The sequence below is a fragment of the Thunnus maccoyii genome, chromosome 4, assembly GCF_910596095.1.
Source record: "Thunnus maccoyii chromosome 4, fThuMac1.1, whole genome shotgun sequence".
Classification (NCBI taxonomy): Eukaryota; Metazoa; Chordata; class Actinopteri; order Scombriformes; family Scombridae; genus Thunnus; species Thunnus maccoyii.
The window spans coordinates 8718335-8744509 of NC_056536.1; the positions used below are offsets into that span (position 1 = coordinate 8718335).

General features: G+C 40.9%; 1 protein-coding gene across 1 annotated transcript in view; it reads left to right on the forward strand.

The window, feature by feature from the left end:
- The first annotated feature begins 208 nt into the window (after window positions 1-208).
- The window catches only part of tafa5l (TAFA chemokine like family member 5, like), a 49153-nt gene continuing 23186 nt past the window's right edge, over window positions 209-26175 (forward strand). The window contains exons 1-2 of the mRNA XM_042409701.1: window positions 209-446; window positions 14733-14882. Of these exons, the coding sequence (XP_042265635.1) occupies window positions 350-446; window positions 14733-14882 (247 nt within the window). The 5' untranslated portion in view covers window positions 209-349. The remainder of the gene's footprint in view (window positions 447-14732; window positions 14883-26175) is intronic.

A 26175-nucleotide genomic window follows, 5' to 3' on the forward strand; every position in this document is an offset into this window, starting at 1 on the left:
TCCTCCTCTACATACTTCCAGTTTTGTGCAGAAGCCAGCCAGTGAATTTCTGCTCCTGCAACCACAGCTGCGTAAACTTGGCCAGATCTGGTGACATTGTAGCCTGTGTGTTTGTGCGCGTGTGTTGATCACCCCTTGATGGATATGCGGCTCACCGAGGTAATTTGAAGAACAAGGGGGGGTGGGAGGGGGGTTACTATCAGTCCCTCTCCTATTATAACCTCAAAATGGATGCCGACGACAGGCTGTGGAGACGCCACTGGATTAGTCACTCTTCCACTGATCTGCTTGACATCTGAGCGGCACGAGCGTTCAAAGTTTGGATAATCTAAAAGGTTGAAGGTGTAGGATGCAGTCTGGAGTGAAGACGCTCTCCGCAGGTGGAGGTGCGTCACTCTGCTGCCTGCTGCTCCTCTGGCTCATCTACTCCCATCTGCTCAGAGAGGGTAAGGACACTTACAGCTATTTATTACTTTGTCAGCAGCACTACTGTCTCTAAGGGATGCAGCTGCTCATGGTGTGCTCAGATCCTGGGATCCTGAAGAAAAACCCCTATCATGTTCAATAAAACAGCCCTACAGGGACTTGTAAAGTGTCTGTGTTCACCACTGGTCAATATATGATGACCTTATGGTATTTTCATATTCTAATTTGGTATCTTTATAGTAATATTCCTGCAGGAAGTATATGATACTGAACAGCCAGTGTATAGTGACATTACTGGACCTAACAACCTTTTTATTTTGTCTGGTAGTGCTATAATATTCCCAAGAGCTTGTGTTATATTGCAGTGAACATATTTTCATAATAACATTCCTATTGGACAAGTTTAAACTTTGTATCTGGAGATTTCTACAGTTTCTCCACACTGTAACCTTGTTGCCAAACTACTGTAACCTCATACTTTGCTTTATTCTGATGCTGCAACAGTAGGCTCTTTGACACATTGTGGAGGGATAATTTGGTGAAACCATAATTAAACAGCTCAATTTGTTTTAATTCCTGGTGCAGACAGGAAATGGCCTGACTTGTACCCTCAGAGCTCTATAATTTCATTCAGGTTAAGGCTATATCCATCCACGCCATGCTTTCCTCTTGAATAATACATACGCTGGTGCAATTACACCTTCACCCCGACAGAGAATAGAAAGCAAAAGGATGTTTCTCTGCACTTCACTGGCTGCTGTCCACGACAAAACATTGGGATTGCAGTGCTGTCAAAGACACAGAGAACAGGCTTAAAGCACTGGAACTTGTTGGGAGATGTTGAACACTAAGTTTGCAGATTAGATCTTTTAATCAAGCATTGGCTAGCAGCATAATTACCGCTATGGAGGAGGGATAGTGCCTACATCAATGTCTTTGGCAGCTTGCTGGGAACAAAAGTAGACACTGATGTGAAAAATGAACTGTCTGTGTGCTGAAATGTGCTGCCTTTGTCTCTAATTTGCAGAATTTTCTCCCAAAATGCTGCTGTCACCAGTCTCTTATTGCCACCTCTGAACCTTCTCTCAAGCTTCTGCATATTATCTGAGGAGCCACAGCCCCCCCACCTTCCCCTCAGCCATCTATTATTGACTCGTTTTCATCTGAAAATGATCTCATTAGCGTGTTATTGTACAAAATCGTTCAATCAATCTCTCCTGAACTTTACTACCCTTGATATATTCCTAGAGTAAATAGAGTCTCCTGGGTTGTGCCTAATAGTTAAAACCTCTGGATATGATTTGAGCCTTGACATTTTCTGTATGTCGCTCACTCCTCTTTCCAGCTCTGAGCTGAATTTTAAGAATGAAGCGTGTAGTATTTTTTAATCCATATTTATAATCTTCATATCCTACCAAAATCCTCCTTTGAAATTGGCTATTTTGACCAATCAGTTTTAAAAGTAGCTCTGATCGCCGCTGTTTTTTTTAATAGTTTCATCAGCTAGTGGTAACCTCAGTTTACGGTATTTTTTTATGTTGGTTTTTGACTAAGCACTAATGGTAGAGTCAAAGCACCCTTCACTTTCCACAACTGAATACCCGCTCTCTACGACTTCCACCTCCACGGCACCCGAGGGTCCTGGAAGCAGAGATGAGTGTGGGTGAACTAGTGGGCAGAGAGGTGAAGCCTTGTGGTGGTGAGAGGCTGCGTCGTCTCCACCCTCTCCGTAGCTCATCTGTCATGGCGGCCAGGACAGGAAATCAAAGCACAGCAGCCCTGTCCGCGCACGCCATTGGGCCAGCGCCCGCCACGATGAATGGCCTGTCAACCGCTTTCTACATTGCCACTTTATTCAACAATAAATTTGGAAATGTCTGGATTTCCTCACTGGACCACATTCCGGTTCAGTGGTGCAGTCAGAGAGCAGTGGCAACTCCTCTCTGCTTTGTCAACCACAAACCTTTGGGGTTGGTGTGTGTGTGTGCGTGTGTGTGTTTGTGTGTGTGTGTTTGTGTGTGTGTGTGTGTGTGAGTGAATAGGAGGGGGGATTCGTTTTGAGGTCGGAGCATTTTTAACCACATTTGTAAATTGAAGGTGGACAGACAGCTGGCCTTTGCTCTAACTCAGCGTGCAGAATTCTAATGCTATGAGCCAATGTTTCATCTTAAAGTGGAAACATGAAAAGTCCTTTGAAATAACGTGATTAAATGAAATCTTTGTACATCTTAGAAAGTGGCAACGCTAAGGCAAGAACTCATTGCTGTGGTGTTTTTACACCACACTGTCCAAAGATCATCTGTCAATCCAACAATTTGTACAGTAGTACAACTACAAATTACTGTTTGAAATGTTTTTGGCAACAAATCTACAGAGAATTATCACCCAACTCTGCAGCTCTCAGATGTTTTAAAGACCTCCTCCAATGACAATCAATTTTTTTTTACCATGTTAACATGTCCATGTGGTGTTTTTCGTATGCTACAAGACATATCAGGAGCGAAATAAGCAGTCAACATCATGGCTGAGCATTTCCGCTTTGAAACTGCAGTGTACCAAGGACAGTCTCCAAAACATGGATTCAGTCAGGCAGGATTTCCTGCGTCAAAAATCTAAGGAACCAATCATTTATAATTAAAGATAATTATATGCAGGGTCTTCCTCCTCGGGTTTCCCCGACAGCTGATTCTGATCAGCATGGAAGAGTAGCAACTCGTCAAGTTGAAAAGTCGAGTCCGGCATATTGCTGTTTAGCCGAGCGTCTGTCAGGAGAAAACACACAACAGTTCCTCATCTCCTGATGAAGATCCATGTTGTTATCGAGTGAACGAACGTTGACCAGAAAGAGCGATGGAATGGCTGGCCTGGTTGCGTTAGCTTTTAGCTTGGCTAACAGACCGGCCTGCTTATCCCTCCTCTCCTCAGGAGCTGCAGTCTGCTGAGCGCTGCTCTAAGCTTTGGTGGAAGTGAGGCGGACAAGTTGTTGATAATATTCAGAAGTTCAGTTGGGCTGTACCTTCTTGGCCTAGTTGCACCAGTCATGCTATCTGCACACTTACTCACGTTAAGAGAAGAGACGCTAGCACTCTTTACACCATAACCAGGAGCCAGAGAAGCTGCTGCACTGCTGCGCGCCACCATGAATATATTTGCATATTCATAGATTCTGGACTTTTTAGTGAGGGAGAAGAAGTAGACGTCATTTTAAGGATTTTAAAGTGGTACTTTTTTGCGGAAAAACTATATCAGACACACGTTGTTGTTCCAAGCAGAGTATCTTTATACATCTTAATAGATGTCTAGAGAGGACCTTTTAGCCTGTTTTATCACTGGGACACACTGGATGCGTGAGCAGCACGTGTGCGTCGCAGAACCTCTTGCTTTTCATTTCGGCGCCCATGTTAACAGGTTAGAGCAGCCACACTGCCTGCATGAGACGCGCGAGGCTGCTGCGTTGCTTCATCTAGAGATTCGAGGTCTCGCCTATTTTCACCGCATGACGCCCAGGCGTTAGGCCATTGTTTTGTTTTTTTCTGCCTGCCTCACTTTGAGCAACAGTAGGCAGCTGTTTTCAGTAAAAATATTCAGATAATATTTGGTTGTTGACTTCCAAAGCTGGTGAAAAAACTGAAAGCTGAAGAGCCAGGTATTTTTCTCAAGAACTAACAGAGACGAAAAAGAGCATAAAGGAGAGTGAACATTGGACAGAAACACAACTCCAAGTGTTGCTCTGTCTGCTGGATGTGTAAATAAGTAATTGTTTGCCAGCACATTATCCATAACAAGGTTCTAAGTTGGTAACATGTCAGATGTTACAGATGTTATGTTTTCAGTGTGTTCCACTGCTCCTAAATGGCCAAAAAATCGATTAAATGCAGCTTTAAATTTTTGGTGGTTGGCACACTTTTGTTTTTTTGCTCAGCATTCACTCCTCATTCCAACTTCCCAGTTCTTCCTCTGATATTCCAGATCATTCAGAACCGAATTAAAGATCACTTCCCATGCTGCAAAACAGGCTTATTTACAATGTGGGATAAGGCAGAGATTATTAAAATAACAAGTTAAATTGGACAAACCAAATGACTGATATTCATCTACAGACCTACAACCTAAACTCAGTGTCAAATGTGTGCAACAGGCAGTAATGCTGCTTTTTACAGCACATGTCACATGTCATAATTAACAAGTCACTTTGATTTGTTTGAATAATCCAATCAGGGCTTCTGAACGCAAATAACAGTGTCCTGGAGCTGAGGAGCAGAGACAACACTCCATTCTGTTATCCCGCTCTGCAGGATAAGCTGTCGATGGCAATGACAGCGCACATTTTATGAGATACGACTACAGGCTATGTCACTAAATTTCGAAATGACTCACTGTGGTTTAACAATCAGTACAGAGCTGCTCCATTGATGACCGACTCACACAGTCAGTCCACTCTGCGTTGTGGACTGCAATGTGTCTCTGATGTTTCCTGTCCAAATGTCATTCACAAACCAGACTTGATGATATCCTGGTGAATTATTCCGAATGCTATCATGGTTGCTTTTTCCATTTTTAACAAATCACCTCCTGTGTCAGAGACAGCTAGTTTCATGGGGCACCAGAATGATGAATTTAAAAATCTTTAGTTGGTATTCTCTTTTAACTCGGGGAGCAGGGCCTCTCCATCCAAGCATTAAACTAATCAGAGTAGCAAAGAATTACTGACTTTTTGAAGTGAAAAGGATGATTTCCATTCCAGTCTTCTTCAAGGCGGCATTAAGCATGCAAAGAGAGACCCGCTTTGATTATGACCTTGGCTGTAAATTGTAAGCAAATCATCGAGGCCTGCTTCTATAGGCGGAGGAGCTGTAAAAGTATGAGCGTCTTTATGGAACAAAATGAAAAGAATTTTTACAGCTAAATCAATTTGGCACCACACAAAGCTCATATTTCATAGCTCCCTGAATATGAATTCTTTCTAGCCGTCAGCTTTGACCTCCCTTGTGGTTGAGTGTAGTGCACTGCTCAGTGTATTTCTGCATTGTTATTTTCTCTGCGGAAAGCTCTGGGCTTGAAACTGCTCCATCATTGGCAGAGTGGTGCAAATGATTTGAGTTATGTTCCTTCTGTCTTGTGTCCTATTCTATTTTCCGCCTGATGCCGTGATCATATTTTCTGAGAGGGTTATGCTTGAATATTAAAGCTGCAGTTCATGCAATCACGCATTACTGTACAGTACTTATGGGGGCATAATAGTCTTCTGATGCTCACCGTTTTCTCTGTGTTTGCATTAAAGAAGGAGGGAATCCTGGAGGGCTATCTCAGTGAAATTTGAAGTGAGTCACTGTGGCTTTACAGTCCTCTCTGCATTACATTCAGCATAGCTACTGTTATCTTTTACAAGGCATATTGTACATTCCCTCTTTATGCCTCAAGCCTGTATTCACCCACAACCAAATGTCTGAGTGTACTCTACATTGTAATATCACTGCAGCCTGGACTATGCTGCATCACTGCAACAATTCAAGTCACAAACCTATCAGAAGCCACCTCCATCATGTGTACTGTACAAGACATGTAGCAGACCAGACCTAAATTACAGTGTCAGTCCTAGCAGAGGATGTATGTAAGGGGAATATTTTCTATTTTCTATTTTAAAGCTGCCCTCGGCAATGTCACACAATAGCAGCTCTGAATGACAGAGTGGTAACTCTATGAAAAACTGAATTGCAAAGACATACAAGTCCTATAAAGTGATGTTAGCAAACTCCATGCAGCGCGCCCCTGCTTTCCAGTGAGAAATGAAACAATCTAACAATGTTGAGTCCGGCTTTCTCCCGAGGGTGCGCTATCCTACTGCTGCTACGAGAAGTTTCAATTTGTCATTCCCTGTGGGTGGAGAAGTGTACACACCTGACACGAGAATTAAATTTGGGCAAATAGAGCACATCTCCAGCATCTCAGTTGGTGGGGGTGGAGTGCTTTTCTCTCTTTGGCTGCAGCCGCACCGGGTGCTCGTGATTGCATAAAAATTATGCTTGGTGCAGCTTTAAAAATTCCCACATTCAAAAACAGTTCAGGTACGCATTTGTGAATATGAAGAGCTTTTTAGAGCAGAAACTCCAACCTGTGTTGTCATCAGGATGTGAGAGGAGGAACTGCTCTGCAGAACAATAAATGGTAGACTGACTGTGTGCCAACACAGTGCTTATATTACTGCTTGAAGATAAGTGAGCTTCATCCTGTAATAGCATAACAGACCCCCCAACTCACCCCGGCTGCTCTCTCACTTCCCTTTACTGTTTGCTCCTGATTCATTTCTGTCAGCTTCAGATTAAATTGCATACTTAGGTACCATTACAGGTCCTCCGACTTCAGCAGAGAGTTGTTCGCTTGCATAAATATTGATCGCACTGCTGTAGAGTATTCAAATAGCATGTGAAATCAAGCGGTGGTATTCCCTTTAAACCAAGCACATTAATATAAAGCGCATGTTTTTGCTCCAGTGCTCCGCTGCCCCACTTGTTTAGCAGCAGAAGATCACGGCGGCGTCAGGAAGCGTATAGCATGGGGTCAGTCAAACATCTGCCTCTCTCACCTGGTGTTCTATTACATGCTACCTACTGTGCGGCACGCGTCAAATGGTGTTAAGGTAATGAGATGCACTTGGCTGTGGCTGCCTTGACTAGCATATGCTCAGTTGAATAAGATTGCTGTTTGATGTCACCCTGAGTTGTTACTAACAGACAGAGCTGTGAGATGAGAACGGGCATGAAGGGGAGATTAGATCTTAGTACTGCAGTCAAAATCAGGGCTGCAGTGGAGGGTAAATCCTGGATTGAGTTCATTAGCCGCCTATTTAGGTAACAACACTGTGAATAACAGCATTATGTCAAAGTAAGTCATTTTGATAGTTGATTACTGTTTAAGTCGTCTATCAGCAAAAAATCCAAACAATGGACTTCATGCCAGAACATTTTCATGTTTTTGTCCTAAACATCTCCATTAGGTTTTCTCATACGAGTGTTTCAAGCTGAATACTGCAAATTACTCTTTGAAGTTGATGAATGTCACCTGGTCATGAGTGGGTGCACGATTTTGAGATTTTATCATTAGAATAATCAACCCCCCTCTAAATCCCCCTAAAATGTTTAATTTTAAAATATAACAAACTTAGCAGTGTCAGTGCTTGTAACAGGGGACCAGAAAACAAAAAATATCACTACAGCTGTCGACACATTTCATCACAGAGCTACTGTGTACTGTGACTGGAATAAAGAAGGAACTGTTTGACATGTAGGCTACATGGGAGACGTGACATAGATGGACAAGAGAATACATTCCGTTACAGGTGCAACCCTGTCTCCTAGAAATCACGTTCATATACTATTAAATTGTTTTCCCAATTTCAGAGTTGACAGTTGATGCTACTGTCAGATGTTATACAGAGGATGTTCACCTGGAGAGATTTTTCTAGCAACTACTGATTTGTATAAACTGTCATGTCAAAACACTCATGCCAATAAAGAAACATTGTAGAACCTCTCAGTAAATTGGCAAGCGTTGATGCACATCACACTGATGCGCTGAACAGAATATTCATTTTAGATTAAGTGTATTTATTTATTTATTTGAGTTGAGTGGGTTTCTGCCAAAGAGAAAGTTCCATGCATGAGAAAATAGGTGAATGCGATGCATTCTCTCATCCATTAATCGTACGGTTGGCTCCTCCTGTCCACATGCTGAAGTGTCCTTGAGCAAAACACTGAGCCCCATATTGCACCTTACATGGCAGCTCCACCATTGTGTGTGTGTGTGAATGTGACTCTTTGCTCAAATGAAAAAGCGCTATATAAATGCAATGCATTTAAATCGTTTGGTAAATCTATAGCCAATAATAAAATAATCATTAGTCGCAGCCCTAAACATTAAGCTTTCAAAGGTAAAAGTATAAATCTGAGAAGTATGAGGAAGCTGGATGGATGGGGGGGTGGGGGTGGGGAGTCAATGCTCATTACATTTTAAAATTTGATAACTGCAGCCACTACAAATCAATTTCGACTGATTACCTGCGGCATTAATATTTATAACATCTCACACAATGTTTTAAATCTTCCATAGAAGATCAGTTGAATTCATATCTGATTTGATACATGTTAATATGATTGTCATGCTCTCTAAACTGGTGCTTTGTTGGCAGCTCCATTTTCATCCTTGAGAACAGCACTTCTATCAAGAAAGGAATATACAATGGAAAGAAGATAATCACTCAGACTTATTATTGTATGCCAGTGTAGTGATTAGAGTGTGATTGGCTCTCTCAGGGAAAACTAGTTAGATTCAATGCCAGGACGTTTAAGCCAAGCCAAGCCGGCACAGCATGGCTGTGCGCTATAGCTGGGTCTTTATAGGGAAATACAATACATATTGTCATGAATAATTAACTGCCCTAGCTTTACAAGAAGTGGGAATTTTAATAAATATGGTTCGAAACTATAGCTCGCAAAGACGCTCTTTGCAATAAAACATTGTAAAACCTCACTTCCATCTTTAGCAGCCCCCAAGTAATTACAATCTATAAAGGGAGATTGTTTTAATATGGAAATGGAATCTTTGTCATAGTTCATTCAGTGCAGCCTGTCATATAATTTTATGGCAAATTCCCTGAGGAGAAGCAGAGCCTTTCTTAACAGCTCCCAATCTGGTTTCAGTTGTACGGGAGTGGTGCAGAGCTGTGATTGCCTGTTAAATCTGATAAAGGTATTCTATCAATTTGGTCTAACTACTGATGTATCTGCACTGTCTTAATTGAAGAGACAAACAAGAAAATAGATAAGCTAGAATGAACTGAATGTTTTGTTGGTAATTACAACTCCATCTAAATACGGAACAGTAACCAGTTGGAAGAGATTGTGTTGTTAACAGGAAAGACGAAAATTGGTTGTTTTATGTTTTTATGTTTTTTCTATATTCACCCTGCATTTTACCACGGTCTGGTAGTGTAATGTATCTAGAGTTTAATAACCTCATCATGCCACCCAGTTCTCAGTGCTGCTATGACGCACATTGAATCAGGGGAACATTGTGAAAGCGAGTGTGGACTCCTGGCAGCCTATTGCAGACAGAGATATTAAGATATTTGTGCTCCTGTGCTTTGCTGATGTGCAGTGTGTCTGATCAAGTGCTGATATGTGCAGCACAGATGCACATTTTTGCTCAAAGGTGTGTGTTTGAACCCCTGTTTGTGTGTGTATGGGCTGCCACTTTGCACTTGTGTAGTGTTGTGATTCAGAGATAAGGTCATCAGGCTGCCAGTCAGTGCAGAGAGCCAGTGTCTGTGCTCTGTATCGGCTTCCTGTAGCCCTCTAGATGTCATTTCTGACAGGATCCAGAGCCTGGACAAGAACGTGGCGCCATCCCTCACTCGGCACACTCCTCGCTGCCACAGCTGTATGCGCGTTTCATCGTATGAAATAGAGACGAGGCCAAGTGTCTCTGCTGAGTGACAGAAACCCCCTGTCACATGAATTAACTCGTGTACCTATGATGAAGCGCTGGCCCTAGCTAAGGGCACTTTACAAAGCGACCCCCGCCCACACACTACATAACTCTTCCCCCCCCTACTTGCTTTGCTATTCTCCTTCCTTCAGGCTTATTGCATGAAGCCCATTCATCTGTTTAGTGGTGAAACATGGCAGGGAGCACTGATATCTGATGGCACCTCTGTCCTCCAAGCACCCACCAAGCATACAGGGACTCGTCTCAGCAAAAAAAGAGCGGAGGGTGGGCTGAGTGGTGGTGGTGGGTAGTGGGTGGGTAATGGTGGGCAGCCTGGCTAATGCTATGAAATGAAATGTGCATAGTTGTTCTTCGTGGAGGTGATAGTGTTTTATGACTCTCAAGACTGCTCTAGGTAATAATTTTATATAAAAATACAACACCAATCTAATCAGCCTAACACACAAAGTGCAGCTGCATCTGAGAGCCCAACTACTCCTCCATAAACTATGATGCAGTAGATTTGTCCTGTTTGCCTGGCAAAAGTTTGGTGTCAACTATCGTTACTCAAAAAAACTCCACCTAAATAGTCTACCAACCTCTAAAGCTTGACTAGCAGCCCCTAGACGCTGCAGTGTTGAGATGGTGAAGTTGGAGGAAAACTCATGGTCGAAGATGAAAAGGGTTCATCTTGTGGAGAGTGTGAAAGTGTTCAAAAATATCATGCCAATAAGATAATTTGATATTTCATGTGTAGAATTTGGAAAATTTGGGCTGATAGTGGTGCTGGAGAATGGTCGGGGGTTTGCCAACAACAACATTAGAATCCATCCTCCTATGACCGTGAATATTCATATAGACATTAGTATTATTCCAATAGCCGTTTTCAGGATAGCATGCCATGGCCCAAAGTGTTGGTCAAGGAGAAATTTGACCTGATTATGAAGCTAAATGAAAGGTCAAGGATCCACCATCTGGAGACTGTGAATATTGACAGCAAAGTTGGTTGAAATTCAGCCATTGCTTTTTGAGATACCTTCACAGGGGTCTAGAATAAGACTGGATTACCGACCCCTGAAAGCTACAAGTTGACTGGGTGTCCCTTGATTTCTGGTCATTTGATTAATTGAAGTTTTAGGGAATATCCATGGAAATCCAATATCAGCTGATATGATAGGGGCCTTAAAGTGACACCTGCATTATTATCATCATTTTTCTGTGTTGTTGAGGGACTGTTTGTCAAAACATGCATAAATGGTGGATATTCTTCAATAAATATGTGTTTAAACAAATTACCACAAACTAATTACCATGCAGTACACAGAGCTGGAAGAATGAGGGGCCGAGGTTCATTTTTGCCCCTTGGCCCATAAATACGTTAATGACCAGACATGGTGATGTTTCTGAAAGAAAGGTCACATGGTCACCATAAGATGTCTTCCTATTAGCTACCTGGCAGCTTCTGAAACTTTGAAGCCTCAGCAACTCAGCTGAAGTAATTTTATGAACCATTTGTGTTGATCAACAACCCCTTCAACCTTTGCCATTATTACAGTCATTTCATGCAATAGAGCAGTTAACATCTCACTTAATGAAGCTTTAAGGGTGTTGGGAAGCGACTAGAAGCAGCAGTATAAAGGAGTGATGGTTGGTGAATGCCAGAGATTGACCTTACAGGAACTGCAGCACAGACTCTTCTCCAAACTACCTTCCCCCAGCTGATTTTATTTCAGTGTCAGCTTGAATGGCTTTCACTGGCAGCTTTCCATTCAATAAAGAAAAGAAGGAAGAAACTATGTTACTTTTTCCAGATCGTTACAGAGGTGAAGGAAACTTCTGAGCTTTACTGTCCAACCTGGAGCAGAGAGTTCTGTAAACTTCACATGCATTTATGTTACACTTATTTAGAAATGTGTTGAGTTCAAGCTGAGTCAGATTTGATTCACTCACACATATTAATATTATTCAGCTGCAGTTCAGCGGGTTATTGATTAATCTTTTAGTTCTCTCATTTGAGGCCACAACAAAATCTCACTTTGATTTTAAATGACAAAACCGATACGGTTAAATGTCATTTACTTATATTGAAATATTTTATTTTTTTCCAAATGTGTTTTTGAAAGCTGCAAACACCCTCAAGTAATTCACCGTGATTAAAGCTTGTTCATCTATAAAACACAAGACTGTTAACAGTTCATAATTCCCTCAAATATACCAGGAAGGCCTAAATAAAAGACAATTAAATGTGTTCCCTCAGGTTTCCAAATAATTTACCCAAACAAAACTGTTACCTCATCATTTAATGTTCAGTGAAACTGTCAGCTACAAAAGGCCGTGCACAGGGTTCATTTAATAAATCAAAACATTGAAAACATCATTGTTATTGCTCCTCTTTTATTTGCCCATGGCTGTTGGACAGATTTCAGTTGGACTCATTTCTGCATGGAGGGAAGTGATCATCAGAGCCATACATGGGTGACTGTAGAGCTGCATTCATGGCCACAAAGCTCAATAAATTAATCTGTTGCTCTTATAAAATTTAAAGAATAAACTCCAAACACTTCTCGTTGTTACAAAATATGAAATAAATTCATTCAAACTCACTTAATATTTAAAATGAGATTAATTCCTGTTTAAATTGTCTGCATTTCATAGCACACGTTGACTAAAAAGTTTTAAAAGTATTTCACGCTCCCTGACTCTCTGAGTAACTCTCCTGACATGACAATGTGAAAATGATGAAGAAAATTTGCACTTAGATGTTATCTTTATCAAGATAGAGATCTGTTTTTTTTCCCCCCTTCCCAAGTTCTCCATTTGCAGTTGAAACATCCTTGTGAATTGTCAGTTTCTCCAGTTTGTTTAATTAATTTAGAGATCACATTTTGACAAACTTGAAACCTTGCTTAACCACAGTTCCCTGGCCTGGGAGTTATCCATCAATTTGTAATGCCTGGAGAACCCTGAAGTAATTCTCTGTGCTTGGATAGAAATGTAAGAATAGCACGCGTGTGCACATACACACACACTCACACACACACACACACACACACACGCACACACACTGCAGAGATTTCTGAGCAAGGTAATCATCACTTAAAGACATTCTGACCATTTGTCGTCTCAGTAGAGCTTAACTTGGCTTGAAAATTGGACTGTTGTCAGAGCGCAGTGCCCAGCAGCGACTGCCATGTCAACCAAATCACACATTATTTCAACCAAATGTCCGTGTTTCATTCACTAGTTCAGTAGTCAAATAAGAAATACAAAAATGTAATGTTCCATATTTCAAAACATGATTTCGTTCCCCCTGGATTAATGTTTAATTTAGATGTTATACTATTTTTTCCTGAAAAATGACTATACTGGTCTCAAACACTATCTTAGGGTATTGTAGTGGTGTTAGTAAAGGGTAAGTCCAAGTATAGCTCTATAGAACCGTGGCAACTAAAAAGAAACACCAGAGCTTAATGATTGTTGACATTTAAATTCTTAAAGTTAAACAAACATAACACTGAATATAATTTAAGTTTTAAAGATATTAAAATATCGAACTATCGTAAAGTTAGAATTACAATTTAAAATTGTCAATTTATCATCATTTAATGGGGAAAAATATATTGGTTTGCTGGTGGTGAGGTCTAAGGATGGTGAAGTTGATCTGTCTGTCCAGCACCAGGATAACCTGGAACCTACTGGCCAGGTTACCAAGATATTTGCCATATTCATTGTATTCAGAGGACGACCCCCCTGACCTTTCTGCTAGTGCCACCACCAAAAGTTCTGAGCATGTATTGGGCAGATTGCCATGAAATTTTTCTGAGCACATTCATGCTTCACAGAGGATGACATCTTTTCCATTTTGGATACTCCATGACCTTCTGTCTTCCACAACCCTGAGAACAAACTATCATCTGTGCACACAGGATATTTCCAACAAGTCCTCCAGACGTAACCCCTAAATATGTTGTTTGTCATTGCCTTCCAAAATGCATATAAAAATGGTTCATATGCCAGTTTTCTGATCAGCTATAGTTAATGTTTGGTTAGATCTGGGCACAAAAACTACTTGGATTGGAAACTAACATCAACACCGACGGGAAACGGTCTCTATTGTATTATTGTTGAGTTTTTGCTGCGCTGCAATAAAGTCATGTTTCTGACTGACAAAAGCCTTTATTCACACGCCCATGTAAGGTCCTTGTCTGGTACACATAAACATAGGTTGTTCAGGCATTTGAACAAACAACCAACGCAGCTGATTTTCTAGTGAGGACAGTCTCAATGTCTCATACTGTGCTGGGTTCATCTCTATGAAATTTTCTGAGCAAATTCATGCTTCCAATCTGAAAAACTCTTTTCATTTTATCCTTAAAGCTCTATGAAAAGCAAAGCAACCAGTATGTTGTTTCTTCTTTTTAGCAGTTTCATATCGCAGCTTTTAACATGGAAGGCTTGTTAACTTGCAGTTATGACTAGCCAAACAGAAAATGTCCTTTTAACAGATTCATGGAGGGATCTTTGTTTTCCTCATGATCATTTTAAGACACTTTTATCAACAGAGCACCCAGCCATACTGTTTTAAAACTGAAGCCTGCTGTTTTCTGGTTTTAGAGCACTGAAATCAGTTTTCCATTTTTCTATTTGAGACTTTAAATGAGAATATTAAATTGCCAAGTGCTACACAGACCACAGAGAAGACTCTGTGTCCAGGCCGCCTGTTGTCTGCACCTTCGAAGACCATTTGCTCCTCTGTAATATGTTCATTACAGTCTCATTATGCTAATGTGATGTACTTTGTTTCTCGCTGCTGTGTTTGGCAGGCCAGTTGGCGGTGGGAACCTGCGAGATAGTGATGCTCAACAGAGACAGCAGCGTTCCCAGACGGACCATTGCCAGGCAGACGGCCCGCTGCGCCTGCCGGAGAGGCCAGATCGCCGGCACCACCAGGGCAAGGCCGGCCTGCGTAGACGGTGAGTAGATTGACCTTTCTAGCACAAGGGTGGGCAATTGTCCCGTGGAGGGAAGCCACTACAGACTGTAGTTGGAATGAGTCAAAACATCAGGCCAGTGAGGAAATGTCTTGGAAAGGTGAAAGTCCCCTTCTCTTCACTATGACTGTAGTCCCCTTGAGCAGGGCACTGAAACACCAAGTGTGTGTATGTGATGCAGGGTGGTCTGGAAAGAAGCAATGTTCTGTGGATAAATGAATGTTAAATTAATGATAAAATGTTCCTCTGCTGCTCCTTAGGAACATTAAGAACTGTTTAATTTACCTCTAATTTAATTCACAGGAGGTTATTCCATTTGTTGAAAGTATAATCATTACTATTCCCATCATAGGTACCTCTCTCTCACCTCTAGTAACCGAATAATTTATCACTAAACGAACAACAACATTATAGTGGGCCAAACCCTCACACTGTGGAAAGTTTGTAGTCTCATGTTTGTATGGGGTCCATTGCATGAATCCCTGTCGTAGATCACTCTATTACATGCACGGCAGTGTTGTGTTTAAATTAAAATTAAAATTACTCTCTGTGCATTTGTTTTGTTTGAGTCAAGATTTGACTTAAATGTGCACAAATTGAACACTGAGGTTTACTTGTGTAATCTTAATGCTTAACTTGTGGCTTTATTTTGATGCAGTGGTAAATAAAATGTTGACGATCATCAGGGCTGCCAAGTTTTGACTTCAGCTTGGAGTGAGAATTTGGGGGGGTGGTACTTAAGTAGTGCTTATTTTTGTTCATAATAAAATGAGCATTATTTTTATTTTAGCCTCTCTCTGGCCTTATCAACCAACACCTTTTTTAAAAAAAATTGTAATTTGCATTTCTACACCATCTAACCTCTTGGATTAAGACAAGAAACAGCCATCTGCACTAGTCTAGATTAGATAGATTGAGGGTGCTATTAAAGGAATGACTATTTCATATTTGAAATTATATTTATAAAAAACATTATGTAGCCTAAAATTTTAGTAGGTTGCAGACTACTTGGCCATCTTCAAGGTTAAACAAAGATGAATAGCCTTTCAACACATCACAATATGATTGGGATACTTAAACCTGGTTAAATAATGTTAAAGCTGAGAGTTGTTATTGTCAATATTCACAAGGCCACATTCAAGGTCTAACAATTGCAGTACAAACAATTTGGATGAATGAAATTGCCTCACAATTAACCTAAAAACTTATTATTAGGAATTTGTAGAAAGTTTCAGAGTGACAGAGACACAGAGCGTCTCCATAACCATAGTTACTCACTGTCTCTCCTGTCTACGTGCGCACGGTGTGAGAGGAGAGGGAGAGACGCTCTGCTGCTGCCAGAAGAGCCGCTGACTGAGATTACTCTGAGCAGCATGCATGGGAATAAATTATGATATAAGAGATTTATATATATCTCACTGAATAAATTGCCATTGCATAGTGCTGCTGTCACACTGTGCTGCTCTGTCTTGTCTGTCTGTGCGCTCTCAGTGTCCTCTTTTTGCATTACAATGTTATCAGTTAAGAATTTGTTTTTTACTGCGTGAGAAAATGGATGTGTGGTGTGAGAGCACCACGTGAAAACTGTCAATTGCATGAGTCTCACAGTCAGTGTGTGAGACATGGCAACCCTGATGATCATCCCAAAACAACCAGTATAGTACTTGCCTTTAACATACAGTATAACATCAGTTTGATACTTCTTACTAAGATGGGTACCGTGCGACTATAATGTAAAGATTTATGTGAGTCATTCATAATTTGACATTTGACACTGAGACTGAGTTGAGAAGATCATTACCACTATCAAGGAAATATGAAGCTACTGTGAGCAGTCTGACAATAACCCCCTGTAAGGCGGCATTAAACAGACATGACATAACATCTTAATTAATGAGCTTTAGAGGTGCTTGTAGGCGGATGTTGTTACTGCTGGACAGAGCTGGGCTACCTGTTTACCCCCGTTTACAGTCTTTATGCTTAGCTAAGCTAACCTGCTGCTTGCAGTGGCTTCATATTGACAGATATGAAAGTGGTATCACCTTCTTGTCTAACTCTCAGCAAGAAAGTGAATAAGCATACTTCCGGAAAGGTAGAACTATTCTTTTAAGGTAGGTGAACTGGTTAAAAAAGAGATGTTGTGTACTCAACTACTACAAAACTACTACAAACCAGCAATTTTGTCTCTAATCAGCTGTTTCTTCCTGGTAACAACAGAAAGATATAAAGTCTCCCATAGCCAGCTTTTTGTTAGAAGCTTCAAAAACACTAAAGACAAAGAAAGAGATCATTTAGCTAACTGCTGGTTAGCAAGCCACACCGCAGAGATTTCTTTTGACGCCAAGTGAGTCACGAAAACATCTAAGCTAGTGTGCTTGTGTGTGGTGTGCTTAACAAGTTACTCACAACCAATATGGTCACAGAAGCATCTGTAGAGGCAATTGGGAGCTCTTTTTAACATCTAGCATCCACATTTTGAAGTATTCTAACAGATCTTATTACAGATAACTACCACAGGGACAGAATACAGCAAACAGGCACTCATAGTACAGCCATCAGACCAGACCCAGTGGGAAACAAACGGAATACATTATAAACAAGATGATGAATAAAATAAAGTAGAAATAAAATATTTAAATAGAACAGTGACTAATAATGCATAATATAAACAGCGATAATGGCATGTGGAATCATCAACTCTGCTACAGCAGCATCCGTAGACCTTTTTCTGGCAGACATTTTGACATAACAGGAACATCATGAAAAATCATTGCAGGAAAAGCACAGGTGTAACTATTAACATTAATGATAGATCCATCCCATTAGGTGTCCCATTCTAGTGAACCAGCATGCATAATACTAGGGCCCTGGATCCGGCACACCTGAATGGACTGTCATTGTTATTTATGTTATCAATTAAACCTGTGCTTTTCCTGCTGTCACAAATTAAAATGTCACATGTCATAATGTTGTGAGAAGGTGCTGTTGTATTGTGACATCGGGTCTCTACAGCTCTTTGGCTATAGACAAAATGAAAAAGTAGCTAATTCCTTTCTTTTTTTAATTTTTTTGATAAATTACAGAAACAGACAAATTACACAAATTACCACAGCAGACTCACTGGCAAGTTGAGGAGGCAAACTCACGATAAGGTCCATTAAGTAGCTGTTCTGAGGCTTTCAATCATATCACATGATCTTCATCAGCAGATGGATTTTCCTTTTTTTTCTCAAGCACTAAGGAATTATCATCCATGTTGTCTTAAAACCTCAGATTCAAACTTAAACTTGGAGTGAGCAGTTGAAAAAACAATCTCACCACAAGGTCCATTTAGTAACTATTTCTGGGGATTTTGATCATAACACAAATGTAATATCATGTCGCATGGACAACTGAGCAAACTCCATCTGCTGATTAGGATAATGTGATAGAATTAGTAATTGGCAAGTCATCTACCCCTAGACTCTGGATAAAGTCAGGCTTTAAGAACAGCAACAGGGCACACCTGGAAAAAAGAACTAAATGTATTGGCTTCCTTCTTTCACCATTAAAAGTAACTACCGCTGTAATTTGGTTGTTTAACCAGCCAATCGATAATCACTTTGTGTGTCTCCTTTTTGATGCCTCTTAGACTGTTCACTGTTTTACCAGCACATAAGTAATCATTTTGCACCTTGTTCGTTGTCTTCAGTGTGTATGTATCCTGTTGAATTTTTACTCCTCCTCCTCCTCCGGTGTTTTTAATAACTCCAGCTGAATAAAGATCACTTGTAGTGGAGAATGTTCGCTGGTTATTCACTTTGTAGATAAGGTTTTATATTTGGTTGCCCTCTCTGTGTTATCTAGAAGTAAGTGAAGTAAGTGATAGATGATATGAGAGGACTGGGAAGAGGGGAGTGACACAGTCCATCTGCGATGCTGATTGGATTTTACAATATCACAATCACATGCATCAGATGCACCATTAGTTCCATCATGCAATGACTCATGTTGGCCTTAATCTAATAACCCTGACATAAGATGCGGTCCCACAGCCGGTGTCACACTCCCCACACTGCTTTTAACCACCTTTCCCTCTCTGCAGATGCTTCTCCATAACACTCCACAGATGCTAATTAACTTAGAGAGAACTATGATTACAGCAGCAGGAAATTAATTATTACTGGCTTCCCGCCGCACCACACCCTATACTCCATTAATAGCCAGTGCATTAAAGACGGAACCTGTTGCTCGCTGGCTCATTCAAATGCTTTCTGCTGACAGCTGAAATGGTGTCCATCATCTCAAGGCTTTACAGAGGTATTTCTGCATATTGCATGAGAATGCAATGGGTCTAATGCTGCCACTGTTCCAATGAATGAATGAATGTTTCTTGTTCTCACGTCTCTCTTAGAAAAGAGATCTTAATCTCAATGAGACTGCCTGATTAAATAAAGATTAAATTAAAAAATATATCCTTGCTGACCTTTAGTTCAGAGTATATTCAGTTGCATTTGCTTTTGATGTGAATTCCCATAAATGCCCCTTTGCCCTTCTAAGCACATAAACCCATTTACTGATTTATAATGTTTATTCATGTTTATTCATTTGTATCTCTCACTGAGGCTTTGGAATATTCCAGTTTTCAACACAGCAAAGGCTCACTGTCCTCTGGGTCAGTTTAATATAACTCTCATATCAGCAGCAGCAGGACTGGATCACTGCCTTTTTGATGTGTCTCGATAGAATATTGACCTTTAATGAAAGTTGAACAATTATTGACTGACACTGTATGTTTACATGAACTGTATTCTCTTGCCCCCATGTTTCTGTATTTCAGTACCCTGTAACCTAATAAAGGCAAAATGCAAGAAAACACCTCTGATAAGACAGGGGTCACTGGAAGTGTCACTGGTCATTAACCTGATTTGAAGCTTCTGTTCTGCCCAAAAAGGGCCCTAAGACAGAGGAAGTAAAATAACCTTCAAACGTAATGTTGGAGGAACACATTATATTACTGTCTTTTTGGCAAGTGTTTCTCTAAAGTTGTGATTCACAGGCAAGATAATGCCCGAGACAATAAAAACCTCACAATCTGTTCTGCACAGTCCATCTTTGTTAGCAGTAAAGGCTGATCATGACGTCAGATCTTGTTTTGGATGTGAAATCAGTGATACTGTAAGTGTAACGTTGCTGAATAACACCCAAGTGCAGAGAGCATACCACACACTACTTCATTACTTTGATTAGCTTTTGAAGGAGCATACACATAAACAAAAAGCTTGTGCCAGAGTGAGCATACATAATTAAGCTTGCCACAGACATTAGGCAACCAAACTCATACTAAAGTTCACCTAAATGAGGCACATTATGCTGGAACAAAGTTTGGTGTCACGACTTAGCAACCAGAATCTGGATCAATGAGCTACATATAATGAGCTTAACACGTGAGACAATATGATGAGGCTGATCAGTCAAGACAACCTATAGGTCATCAGTCTCTGCCAGCGCAGATGTTAGATGTGCACCAGAGACAGCTGCAGAATCAGCACCATGGACAGCAGTCAAGACACTTACATTTACTAACACTTATGATGTGTCCCAATTCCATCCTGTATACTAATCCTAACTGGTTTTAAGTGACAAATTGTGGATGTTGTCCAGACAGTTCCAGGAACATCTAAAAAAATAAATAAATAAATAAATATTTTTACTTTGTCTTTGATAGCATTAGCAATAGTGTTCCAATGTTTTGTCACAGTTTGACTGATGCCAGCACAAAGTACTGGCTTTACTATAATGATTAGTTTGTAGTTTATACTTAATAGTATTAGTATGTAGTGGAGATGTAGGACACAGCATTTATTTTGCCCTCTGCCGGAGCCCCAACTTGAGCTTTATATAACATCTCAATGAAATGAGTGGACAGTAATGGATATGCCTGTTCATTCGCCTGCTTTTTCATCCGTCATATGCAAAATGTCAGGTGGCACTGCCTGGATTTTTAATGAAACTCACAGAAATGACACATCTTAACACAGCGTTCAAGCCACTGCCAGTTATAGTGATTGGCATGTTAGTGGTGGGGGGGATTACAAGTCAGAGCTAAAACTTTAATAAACATCCTCTCCTACCCTGCAGGGGTGCACATGCACAGCTATTCTTGCATTACAAACTTACTTCAAGGGCCAGTTTATGTCATATTAGATTTTCCACCATTTTGAATTACCCCCCCCCCCCCCCCCCCCCACCCCCCACACACACTCCTCCAGTATGAAGGAAGAGAGGCGGGTGCACTTATTTAGGCGAGTGTAACTGACTAAAGAGTGAGGAAACTCTTCTGCAGTGTCATAATCACCAGCAAAAGCTCATGCATTCAAAACTCCTCTCTGTCTCGTGTAATGAATATAAACTAAAATCCAAGGCTTTCTTCTCATGTAGCCTCTAGGACATTTTCAAATTTACAATAATTTCCTGCTGGTGGCTTAAAGGAGACAATTGAACAAATATTTTTTATCTCCCTTGCCATCCTGCTAGTTTTCACACTTCCATAATGACACACCAACAAGCCTACCTAAGCCCCACAGTGCATTAAGTTTGTTGTATGTGAGTTACCTAAGGATCTTTTGGCTGATTGGCCCAGATGGCAGCTGCATCGCTGGTGCAGTATGACATGTTTACCCCATTATTCCTTATTTGTTGTAATTCACTGAACAATTTCTCGCTTTGTGACAAGAAGTGAAGTGTATTTTTTTTTTCTCAACAAACTAACTTTTGTAAGTCTTTCTTCTTTTGCCCTCTTTTTGTGCTGCTGTGTGTGTCACTGTTGTGTAGTTTTAGTCTGCACACTGTACACAGGAGGATTATGTGCTTTTCCTTGCTTGTCTCCCTGCTCTCACTAATCTGCTCCCTGACTTTCTCCCTCTGCCTCTCCCTTTCTCTGCTTGGCCCGTTGTTGCCATGCCACCACATCACACTGTAATTGCATGAAGCTTGATAGCCACCATGATAAGAGGCTGCAGGCTGCAGGGAGACTGTGTACATACTGGCTGCGAGCTTCTGCATTCACACTCATGGAAATGATTGTTGACAGTAAATGTGCAAAAAGTGATGCTGAAAAGAGATTAAGTAAAAGGAACCAGAATTATAATGCAGACATGATAAATCACATTTTAATTTGCTGTTGATGCAAACTCAACACTTTCCCCGTGTTTACCTGTTGTCTTGATAAATAATTTATAGTCCCAGCACTAACAACATAGTCACATCATACTCACTACTACTTTGTTTCTCCGAGATTCTCTTCTACAATAGAAATACTGTTTTCATTCACTAATTTTTTCATAATACTTCCATTTCTTTGCGATTGCTATTAAGCTACTGTTTTATGAATGAAACTCAACATTCCAGCAGCTCAAAGGGTCAAATCTTTAATTATTTAGCTTTTTATTTGAAGGATATGAAAGAACTGTAGAGTTTCACTGACAGCAGCTTAACAGTGATTGCAAAAAAGAAAAAAGAAAGGAGAAGCTACTGGAAATAATTAGTGCTCAGACATTATTTAAAAACTGGTCTTTATTTGAACATTTATGGAATGATTCTTGCACATCTCAAATGGACCACCAGCCCGACAGTGCATTCGGCATCTCAAAATCTAATCACCATAGCCCTAATTATCTGTCCATGTAAACAACAGTAAGACCAAGGAGTTATTTTTCCTGGTAAAAGTGTTTTATAGCCTAAAATTGCAGCAGAGAGACAAATTCATTTGAAATATTGTAAAAATCAATATCTGACAGTGAAACTGCAGACAACAGTGTGTTTTAGTGTGTTTTCCTCCAAGCAACATTTGTAAGTCAGCAGGAAAATGAGCATGAAAGATTTTGTCAAAATTTCATCATTATGAGCAAACTAGCATCACTGTGTGACTGAATCAAACCCACAGATCTGACATTACAGTGTTATTCAGATTGTTAAGATGCTGCCAAACTTTTTTTTCACCTTATCTGGCTAACATCCTGGCTTGATTCAACCTCGATCCACTATACTGATAAATTCTCTACAATCATCTGTTATCTCCCTTCCTAACTGAAATGCTACCAGTCAGAACGGCAAAAAACAAAAACAAAGTCATTTTGAAAACAAGCCAAGAAAATGCAACAGAAAAATCATAGTAATTCCCAGCAACAGCTTGCTCAACAAAACACACAGTTTATGATGAAGTATGGAGTCATTTGTAGCTTGGCTGCTGGCTGCAGTTAAAATGTGTTTAATGTTGGATTTGTCTGTTGTCATAATTAGAAATGCCAGACCATCAGGCCCCTGGTAGCAGGCTGCGCTGTACAGTGGACAGAGGGCTGAAAATCTGGCCACTACAAACTGATACATGATTGAAGCTTAATTAACATCAGCCAGAAAGCCTGTAAAAACCTGTTTCCATGTTTCTGTGGCCCAGCTATAGGCTAGTGAACTAATCTTGTTGAAAAAGAAGCAACCGTATTACTATTATTATTAAATGACTATAAAAGACTCCATTTTTTTTAGCACCAAATTAATTCATGTCGTCTTTTCAATGCAAAGAACCATCTCTTGTGTCTTTCCCTTCTGAGCTTTTGTGAGAAACTGTCTCTCTTTGTTTGTTACACCTCAACTAAATACATTTTAAATGAGCTGCCAGTGGCTTTAGTAAAAATTTGATGTTATTTTTTATATCTGCAGAGGCGGAATTTCATCAGACTAACAGTGTGTCTAGTTTAGGAGACAGTGTTGTGCCTCCTGTCCTGCTCTGAGTCCCGTCTGGCAGTGCTGTGTTGTGCTGGGCAGGGCAGGGTTTGGCACTGTGCATGGGCAGATGGTCTTACGTGTGATCTAGTGGGAGGTCCAGCGCCGTACCCCAGCAGGGACCCTGGCAGCTGACAAGCCTGGCCCGACGTCCACGGTCCCTGGATGGGACTCCGACAGTGATGGCAACAGGACGGGCCACCCAAGTGTCAGCTAGCCAGACAGACAGACAACCAGACAGACAGACAGACAGACAGACAGACAGACTCTCATCCAACCATCACAGCCAGCTGTTTCACCTCTGCTGCTGCTGCTGCTGCTGCACACTGCCACCATCACCATCAGAGCATTACACAACAGGCCCAAAATCATGTTCAAACACGGCACAAAACACATATCTCATAATAAAACCATAATACCAACATAGCCACAACTATTCTCATCCATTTGCACTAGTTGAGTGATCCAGCAACCCAGGTTTATTAAAACAGCAGCATTTGAAAGATACTTGGGGGACAAAATGTAACAGCAGACAAATATTTTCAGACAGATTCAGCTCAGAAGCTTAAAGTCTGCCCTGGATACTGTTGATGTGTGTGGGTGGTTGTACCATATAAGCTTTTTAATGTGTCTACAGTTTCATGTGCCAGCATATTGGACAGATAGGTTTGATGGATGGAGACGAGATGAAGCCAAACTGCAGCAACGCTGTTTTGTTGCTGCTTGTGTTATTCATGATGTCACTGTTGATGAAGTTATCACGGTGACGCTCTCATCCCAGCCAACGCCGTGCGACCCCTCCACGGCTTACGGCTCCAGGAAATTCATCAAGTCATCATAGATCAAGTCACGCTGTCATGGACGGCATTGAAAAAGTAACAAGGGCAAGCTATCGAGTGCCTGGATGTGTGGCAGCAGCTGAAAAATGCATTTATTTTAGCCAACCTCCTCGACTCTGGGCTGGCTTGCTGATGCACTCCACGGTTAGTCAGCACTCCCACCGCTTTGCCAGCTCAGCTTTTATTCCGTGCCCTGGAAATTGAGTTTTGCTGGCCCCGTAATGTACTCAAAACTACATCTGCGACTGACTGATAAATCTACACTTTGTTACGCCTGACGGATGGCTGTGAAAATAAAAATTCACCACAGCATGTTGCTCTGTCAGGAGGAAGGTCACGTTAGATTTTGCCCCGCTCACTGAGGAATCTCTGCTCAAGATGAAGCCAAAATGACCGTTTTGTCTCAGAATCCATTTGCAAAGCTTTAATATTTTCTTAAGCTTGTTCGGTTCAATGAGATGACAGGTTTCTGGTTTGTTTGGTTCCACTGCTGTGTCTCCTAGCTGCCTGCCTACACTGTGAGGGCAGACTAAAAAAACACTACTCCGCTCCTGATGTGTGAACAATATCTATTATTTGCCGAGGGAGAATAGCTTTATATCTACAGAGCGGTAATTGTGTGTGTGTATGTGTGTGTGTGTGTGTGTGTGTGTGTGTGTGTGTGTGTGTGTGTGTGTGGGGTTACATACATGAGGGTGCTGTTCAGCTGGCTTGATAAATACCACAAGATGACAGATCTTTATTGCAGAGCAGCAGTCGGGGTCTGACACCTCCAAAGACCAATTTCAGACTGTTAACAAGGCCTGGACCAGGAATACCTCACAGCAAAATGTCACAAGGCCTCCCTTTCCACACCTCTTTACTCTCCCTCTCTACCGCTCCCTCTCCGTTCCGCCCCCAGCTCTCCTGTGGACATTTTTCGAATTGTAGTTCCTCTCTTTCAATTTGCCGACCATGTTACCTCGTTCCACAATGTGTTGCCCCTGGGGATCGTGGGTAGGCAGGAGCAGCGGCCCCGGCCAGGTCCGCAGAGAGCTGATAACCTTTCAGTGTTGCTTTAGCACGTTGTGTAAAGAACAATCAGTGCTTATCAGCGTCGACTACAGGCGAATGCTAATTCAATGTCATGCAGACAGACTGCAGAGGGAGGATGAGAGCATCACTGGCTTTCACTCTGACAGCTTGACGTCTACAGCAGACAAATAACTTTCAGAAAACCCAAGTATGTTATCCACTCCACTCCAATCCACTTTTGAAATTTTACACAAGATTTTTTCAGGTTTACAGCTGTCATGGTAAAAAATAAACCATAAATACATGCTCTTGAATTACTAATATGTGATCAGTAATTAATAGACAATATTTGACAATATTGTTAACATTTTAACACATGTTAAGGGGTTTCATACTTAACATATCATATATCTATCTGATAGCAGCCAAAACTGGACAGTGTGACTTAAAAAATGTCCAATGTCGCATCACAGTTGTGTAAAATAAAACATTTAATTAATGCAGTAGCATAACAATATTAACATGAATGAATGAAATCAGTATTTGGCACCTAAATACCACAACACAACTGCTAGCCTGCCGCTAACACCCTGTGTGTTCCTCACTAAATTACCTTAGTAGCCACAACAACTTTTTACTTACAGTGTGCTCCTACTGCCACA